Source organism: Macaca mulatta, chromosome 10 (genome assembly GCF_049350105.2).
Source record: "Macaca mulatta isolate MMU2019108-1 chromosome 10, T2T-MMU8v2.0, whole genome shotgun sequence".
NCBI lineage: Eukaryota > Metazoa > Chordata > Mammalia > Primates > Cercopithecidae > Macaca > Macaca mulatta.
Window position 1 is genome coordinate 14,174,126 of NC_133415.1, and position 8,172 is coordinate 14,182,297.

Below are 8,172 nucleotides of genomic sequence, written 5' to 3' on the forward strand. Positions count from 1 at the left end.
TCCCCCATCAAATGGGCCGGAAAGGGACCGACTTTGTAGCTGTGGAAATAGACTCAGAAGATGTTGTGGTTTACCTAGCTGACTGGGCTGAGTCGATGTGGGGCTCCAGGCCTCCTGACTTCTGGCTTGGGCTCAGTGCCTTGGGAACCTTGATCCTGGTCCAGGCTGTGCTGTGTTAGTTGGGGCAAATCTCTGTCCCTCTCTGGGCTTCTGACTCTCCAGCCATGGAAGGGGAGCTGGGCCTCAGCCATGCTATTCCAGAAGGCTGGCCCCCTCCCAAGGATCAAGGTGTGCCAGGGAAGGCACTTTGGGGAGATGATACTGGGGCACCTCTGGCCTCCCAGAGGCTTGCCTTTCTTTCCCTTGTCTCTGCTCTGCCTGTGCGGTGAGCTCTCCCCATGCCCTCCCACTGTGGGAGACCCTGGCTTCTGCGTCCCCCTGCTTGGGGGGCCCCACAGCTGCGATGTTCTACTCCCCCTCCCCCATGGAAGCTGAGACAAGGGAATTATTTTTGGAACAAGAGCAGTTACACAACAAATGAATTATTTATCTTTGGGCCTGGAGGAAAGGAGGCATTTTGCTGGGCTTCTTAATTCTTTATCTGGATTCAGGGGTACCCGCTTGGGTACGTGGACATGTGTGTATGCGCCTGCTTGTCGTGTGCAGATTGTAGGTGTGCTCGTGTGTGTGTGTAGCTGTCTGTGTGTGCATGCCATGGAGGTCTGGCTCATGTGGGGGCATGTGGGTCTCTGTGCAGGTGGGGGGATGAGCGTGGTCTCCAGGGTGCTGGGGGGTGTGTGTCTGCACCTGTGCCCACCTGTTTCTCTCCGGTGTCCCTTCTGTGCCCATGGTCCTCAGACTCTGCACCTACTCCCACTGTTCTTCTGTCTCCCTCCATCCCAGCCCCTGGGCCCCCTCCTGCCTCTTGCCGCCCACCAATCCCGCTTCTTTGATGTAACAGAGACCCCGGAGTGCTTGCTGGCACAGAGGCCCTGGGACGGGGTGTGGAGAAGGGCCGGGGGGCCTGCGCTGGAGCTTGACAGGGCTGCTCTGAGCCCTCACACTGATCTGTCACCCATTCTCGATGCTGCCTTTCAGGAACCAGGTGCAGATGGGTCTCTTCCTTCCTGCCCCCATCTCTCTCACTCCCTGCTCAGTGCGGCACTCTCCAGCTTCCTGTGGGAATCGTCTGAAGTTCTGAGCCCGGAAGCCAAGGAGGAAGACAAGGAGGAGGAGGAGGAGGAGGAGGAGGAGGAGGAGGAGGAGGGAGAGGAAGTCAAGCCCTGAGAACTCTTGCACCTTCCTAGCAGGAGACAAGGAGCAACCCTGCCGTGGGGCCCCCAGCCCCAGCCAGGCCTAGTGCCTGCTGTAGCACCCTAGAAGGCCCCCAGCAGTTGGCACTAGCTGTACCCACCTTGCCTGGGGCCCCCGTGCTGGGGGTTGCCCCCAAGATGGTGGCGGCCCCAGGGAGGACTGTACTGCCAGCCCCAGTCTCTGGCCGCTAGGCACCCCCTGCCTTGCCCCGGCCCCTCACTCCAAGGCCAGCGCCATGCTGCGCCTGGGGCTGTGGGCGGCGGCGCTGCTGTGCGTGTGCCGGCCGGGTGCCGTGAGTGCCGACTGCTGGCTCATTGAGGGCGACAAGGGCTACGTGTGGCTGGCCATCTGCAGCCAGAACCAGCCGCCCTACGAGACCATCCCGCAGCACATCAACAGCACCGTGCATGACCTGCGGCTCAACGAGAACAAGCTCAAAGCCGTGCTCTACTCCTCACTTAACCGCTTTGGGAACCTCACCGACCTCAACCTCACCAAGAACGAGATCTCCTACATCGAGGACGGTGCCTTCCTGGGCCAGTCGAGCCTGCAGGTCCTGCAGCTGGGCTACAACAAGCTTAGCAACCTGACGGAGGGCATGCTGCGCGGCATGAGCCGCCTGCAGTTCCTCTTTGTCCAGCACAACCTCATCGAGGTGGTGACGCCCACCGCCTTCTCCGAGTGCCCGAGCCTCATCAGCATCGACCTGTCCTCCAACCGCCTCAGCCGCCTGGACGGCGCCACCTTTGCCAGCCTCGCCAGCCTGATGGTGTGTGAGCTGGCCGGCAACCCCTTCAACTGTGAGTGCGATCTCTTCGGCTTCCTGGCCTGGCTCGTGGTCTTCAACAACGTCACCAAGAACTACGACCGCCTGCAGTGCGAGTCGCCGCGGGAGTTTGCCGGCTACCCGCTGCTGGTGCCCCGGCCCTACCACAGCCTCAACGCCATCACCGTACTCCAGGCCAAGTGCCGGAACGGCTCACTGCCCGCCCGGCCCGTGAGCCACCCCACGCCCTACTCCACTGACGCCCAGAGGGAGCCGGACGAGAACTCGGGCTTCAACCCCGATGAGATCCTTTCGGTGGAGCCACCAGCCTCGTCCACCACGGATGCGTCGGCAGGGCCCGCCATCAAGCTGCACCACGTCACGTTCACCTCGGCCACCCTGGTGGTCATCATCCCACACCCCTACAGCAAGATGTACGTCCTGGTGCAGTACAACAACAGCTACTTCTCCGACGTCATGACCCTGAAGAACAAGAAGGAGATCGTGACGCTGGACAAACTGCGGGCGCACACGGAGTACACCTTCTGCGTGACCTCGCTGCGCAACAGCCGCCGCTTCAACCACACCTGCCTGACCTTCACCACGCGGGACCCCGTCCCCGGAGACTTGGCGCCCAGCACCTCCACCACGACCCACTACATCATGACCATCCTGGGCTGCCTCTTCGGCATGGTTATCGTGCTGGGAGCCGTGTACTACTGCCTGCGCAAGCGGCGCATGCAGGAGGAGAAGCAGAAGTCCGTCAATGTCAAGAAGACCATCCTGGAGATGCGCTATGGAGCTGATGTGGATGCTGGCTCCATTGTGCATGCCGCCCAGAAGCTGGGCGAGCCTCCCGTGCTGCCCGTGTCTCGCATGGCCTCCATCCCTTCCATGATCGGGGAGAAGCTGCCCGCCGCCAAGGGGTTGGAGGCTGGGCTGGACACGCCCAAGGTGGCCACCAAAGGCAACTATATCGAGGTGCGCACAGGCGCCGGTGGGGATGGTCTGGCTCGGCCCGAGGATGACCTCCCGGACCTCGAGAACGGCCAGGGCTCTGCTGCAGAGATCTCCACCATTGCCAAGGAGGTGGACAAGGTCAACCAGATCATTAACAACTGCATCGATGCCCTCAAACTGGACTCGGCCTCTTTTCTGGGAGGCGGCAGTGGCAGTGGGGACCCCGAGCTGGCCTTCGAGTGCCAGTCCCTCCCTGCAGCTGCTGCCGCCTCCTCAGCCACTGCCCCCGGGGCCCTGGAGCGGCCCAGCTTCCTTTCACCTCCCTACAAGGAGAGTTCCCACCACCCACTACAGCGCCAGCTGAGCGCCGACGCGGCCGTGACCCGCAAGACCTGCAGCGTGTCGTCCAGTGGTTCCATCAAGAGCGCCAAGGTCTTTAGCCTGGACGTGCCCGACCATCCGGCCGCCACAGGGCTGGCCAAGGGCGACTCCAAGTACATCGAGAAGGGCAGCCCCCTCAACAGCCCGCTGGACCGGCTCCCACTGGTGCCGGCGGGCAGTGGTGGGGGCAGCGGTGGGGGCGGCGGCATCCACCACCTGGAGGTGAAGCCAGCCTACCATTGCAGTGAACACCGGCACAGCTTTCCCGCCCTGTACTACGAGGAGGGCGCCGACAGCCTGAGCCAGCGCGTGTCCTTCCTCAAGCCGCTGACCCGCTCCAAGCGTGACTCCGCCTACTCACAGCTCTCCCCCAGACACTACTACTCAGGGTACTCCTCCAGCCCTGAGTACTCATCCGAGAGCACGCACAAGATCTGGGAGCGCTTCCGGCCCTACAAGAAGCACCACCGGGAGGAGGTGTACATGGCCGCTGGTCACGCCCTGCGCAAGAAGGTCCAGTTTGCCAAGGATGAGGATCTGCATGACATCCTCGATTACTGGAAGGGGGTCTCGGCCCAGCAGAAGCTGTGACCCCCCTTCCTCCCTGGTGAGGTCGGAGCCAGAGGGCTGGGGGCCCTTTGGGGGAAGGGTCCAGGCGGCCAGGGCGGGGAGCAGACTCGGGGGCCGAGGCCCAGGAGAGGACGCACATGCAGACCCGCACGCACGCACGCACACACACACCTGACCACCACCCGACTGTGAACAAACCAACATCCGACAATAACGGACAGGAAAACAGAGACACATTTTCCTTAAAGTTTACAAACTGATACCGAAACCAGTCGTCTACTGTGCTGCCCAGGGACTCTGCTGGGGTGTGCAGGGCCGGGGGCCGGCGTGGGGAGGAAGGAAGCCAAGAGAGGGTGTGGGGTCTGGGGGTCTGGGGCTAGAAACAGGTGTGGGGACCAAGAAGGCTCGGGTAGAGAGGGACTGAAGCCCCTCTGGGGTAGGGAGAGGGTCCCCTCCCAAGCTGGGGGTCAAGTCACCTGCAGATTTAGCATTAGACAGACAATGGGCAATGTCTCCTTCCACTTTAGAGAGGGGAAAACTGAGGCCCAGAGAAGGGAGTTGACAACCCCAGGGTCACACAGCAGCTTAGCCTCAAGTCCCCCAACTTCCCAGCCCAGTCCTGTCCCAGACCCCCTGCAGCTCCCTTGTGGACCCCTTCCCGCCTTCCACCCACCCTACATCCCTTTCTGAAGTTCTCCCCTTGGGGCTGAGGGACTTGAGAATCAGGCAGTGCTTTTTCTTCCTAGAAAGCCACATGACAGTGCCCCCAGAGCGTGCAGCTGTGATTCAGAATCCTGGGGGGCTTTTGCCCCCTATGCCAGCGCCCAGGAGAAGGGAGAGGGTCCCGTTGACGGGAAAGGAGCCGAGGCAGGGCGACATTCCACCAGCCCACTTCAAGTGTCTTCCACGTGGCCTGGGAAGAGTAGGGCGTGTGGCGGGCAGGCCAGCTACCAGGACATCTCAGGTGCAGGTCCCCGGCCTCAGCTTCTCTGGTCCTCCGAGACCCCTGCCCACTGCAGAGGGGCAGCGGTGCACTGTGATGCCTGGGGGGCTGCAGGGAGGAGCTGTCATGGGGGACTTCCTGCCTGTCCCCATGGCCTGCGTCCCCACCTGCCCGACCCCATCGTGGGATCTCGGCTCCTGTCTCAGCTGCCCACCCGGGGAAGGAGGGCTTTCTTACCCACCCACTCTGGGCTGCTCATCCAGGCCTGGCCCCCTGGCCAGAGGGGCTCCCATGTTTCCATGGCAATGGCCACTCCCCTTTTTCTGACCCCCCACCCAACATCAAACAAAGCACAAACAGTGAGGCCCCCACCCAAGAGGGGCGGGGAGCAGGTTGGGTTCGTGGCGCCCTGCCCCCTCCCAGGCGGCCTCTGTCACCATGGTAACCCTGTGCCTGGCAGTTGGTGCCCAGAGTGACCGTTGGGCTCTGGCGTTCTCTGTCCGTGTAGGCGGTGGCAGAGGGTGGTGAGGGTGGTGAGGGAGGCCCAGCCTGGCAGCAGCTCCTGGGGCCAGCTCTTTTGGGAGGCAAATCTGGGGTCCTGATACTGGGGTCTTGACCAGTCAGGATGCTGATGGGCTGAAGTCCATCATCCTTCACCTGTGGGTGGGAGCTGGGCCAGTGGGGTGTGGGAACGCTTGTACTAGCAGCTTTGCCTGCCTAGCAACGTGTCCCTTGGCTCCCACCCACCTCAGCATGGGGGGGCCTTGGCTCTCCCCACGGCCCTGCCGGAGACCTCCAGTCTTGGGCCTGTGGCCCACATGGGTTTCCTGAGATTTGGGGAGTGTGACTGAGGGGTGAGGGTAGGCACTGGAGTGGCACCAAGACCGGCACTGTTGGTGGGGAGGGGCTCTGACCAGGAAAGCTAGTGCCATCCCCTAGGGGACCCCAACGACCTTCCTGCTGGGGGCAGGGGGTGGGGGAGGACAGCAGAGGGCTAGGAGGCTTGGGCTCAGCTGAGCACCTCTCTCACACCAACTTTGGGTGAACAAAGCCCAGGGCTCACTTTGAGAGTGACGTTTGCAAAGAAAAGACTGTTCTCCCGGGGCGAGGAGGGGAGGGGGCGGCATGGATGCGCGGAGCAGACCTCCCTCCCCTGGCCCCCAAAACCTGCCCCCCAACCCCTCCTCACACCCAGTCGGCACAACTGAGAAAAGCAAGCAGGCAGAGAAGCCAGGGGTGTGAGGAAGCAGACTCCCTGTTATATTTGCATGACGATTTTACTGTATTTTTCTGAGCAAACATCTGTCGTGTATGTGCCAGTTTGTCCAGACTCCCCCGCCCCCTCTCTGATGCCCTCCTTTCCCACATTCCGTCTGTTGTGATCTGACGAGCAGCTCTTGAAACCCAGGGAGGGGTCAGCTCTGCAAAAACAGACCCAAAACAGGTGCCACCAAGACACAGCCCTGCCCCACACCCACCTCCTGTGTTTCGAGCATTGGGCCCAAGTGCCACCTCCCTTCCTCCCTCCCTCTCTCCACTGCCACCTCCCTTGTCCCTAGTTCCTTCCCCTCCTCCATGCCAGGGAGGGCAGCCCCAGGGAAGCCTCCTCAAGGGCTTGTGTCCCGGTGGAAGGGACTGTCTGTCAGTCCCGCTTGTTCCCGTTTTGCAGATGAGGAAGTCAGGGCTCCCAGACAGGGGCCTGGTGACTTGGCTGGCCAGCTGGGGTGGAGGATCAGTCACACTGCTGAGTATAGGAGGCCAGGAGCTTGAGGCTTCTTGGGGGGCTTCATGCAGAGGCTGGGGGCTTTGAGAAAGGAACCCGTGGGAAGAAGGAGCACGCCTGGGGTGGGCCCCAGGGAGGGTTCCCGGCAGCGGGAGTTGGGGGCCCGGGCTTACCATTTCCCCATCCTTCCTGCGGGAAGATATCTATCAAAACCTCAGACTCTCTGACTGCGGGGACAGGGGCCCTTCTAAAGAGCAGGACTCTGACCATCCACCGGGGGAACTGGCCTTGAAGACCCAGTTCACGTGGTTCTTTGTGAGGCCGAGCAGGGTCTAAACTCGGGTCTCTGGCCTCCCGGCCAGGCCAGAGCCCACCCCGAGGCTGGCCTGCATCTGTGTCCCGCATCCTGCTCAGGACGAGTTTTTCCCAGGCAGGCAGGAAGTATTCACAAAACGCTGCCATGCAAGGTCTGGGTTTGTGATGGTGATGAGCATGGTGGAGCTGGGCTGTGGTCTGGGGCAGGCCAGCAGGGCAGACACCAGGAGAGGAGGACAGGGGGGCCACAGGGAGGGAGGGGAGATGAGGGCTCGGTGGAGCAAGGGGCCAAGCTGGCTGGAGGACATGTGGGTGCTGCGCCCTGGACGGAAGCCTCCTGCCTTGGGCCCGAACGAGGTCACACCTGGGCTTGCCTGCCTCTGTTGGAGAATCTCCTCTGAAGCTGTTTCTGGGAAGTAGCACGATGGATCTGCTCCTTCCTGGAGGGCACAGCAGGTGCAGCTAACCCTCCGTTGGAGCTTATGGCCTTCCAGAAGCAAAACACAGAGGTCTGGAAGGAAGGCAGGGAAGCCTGGTTGGTGGGGAAACCTCGTCACAGGTCCCGGCCTTGCTTCTCCCCACGGCAGGAGGAGTCTCTCTCTGCCCACCAAAGATTCCTCACCTGGGCTCCCTTCCTGGGGCAGTGCAGGAGGCCTGTGGGGGCAGCCTGCGTCCAGGCTGGGGAGCCCGTGTCTGGGTAGGTCTGGGAAAAGGGCTGTCAGGGGAGTGAGGAGGGTGGGAGTAAAAAGACCCACTTGGGAAGGCCAGGCCTGGATCGCCTTCGGGAGGCAGCTGGGGCAAGGCAGCAGCAGTGGGGAGTGTCAGGCTGGCTGAGAGTCATCCATGTTCTCAACTGGAAGTTGGTCGCCTGCCCCACCCCCTCCTGGAAATTGAACAGAGAGGGGAAAAGAAGTGCAGAGAAGGAAAGGAGAGGAAAGGAAAGCTAGAGTCAAGAAACGAGGTAGCGACAGTGCTAAGGCCGGGATGGCATCAGGAATGAGGGACAACAGTGACAGGTCCCGGCTTATAAGGGGCCTAAGTGCAGGGAAGGGATAGACACAATGCTCTCTAGTGACTGGTGCCTTTTGCAGAAAATTAAAATGGGTGATGGGGTGGGGAGGGGCAAAGCTGGGCAGGGAGCATCCCTTGTGGGATGGGGGGACAGGGAGTCAAGCTCTGAATGACAAGAGGAGCCAGAAG

The 8,172-nt window shown here is 61.8% G+C and overlaps 1 protein-coding gene across 16 annotated transcripts in view; it reads left to right on the top strand.

Annotated features, from left to right (window-relative positions):
* ELFN2 (extracellular leucine rich repeat and fibronectin type III domain containing 2) overlaps positions 1-7,889 on the top strand; it is a 59,844-nt gene extending 51,955 nt beyond the window's left edge. For 11 of the 16 annotated variants that reach the window (XM_077948191.1, XM_015150273.3, XM_015150269.3 and 8 more), the window contains one exon: positions 1,099-7,889. In XM_077948191.1, coding sequence (XP_077804317.1) covers positions 1,550-4,012 — 2,463 coding nt within the window. In that variant the 5' untranslated portion in view covers positions 1,099-1,549 and the 3' untranslated portion in view covers positions 4,013-7,889. 16 annotated transcript variants of the gene reach the window in all.
* Positions 7,890-8,172: the final 283 nt, after the last annotated feature.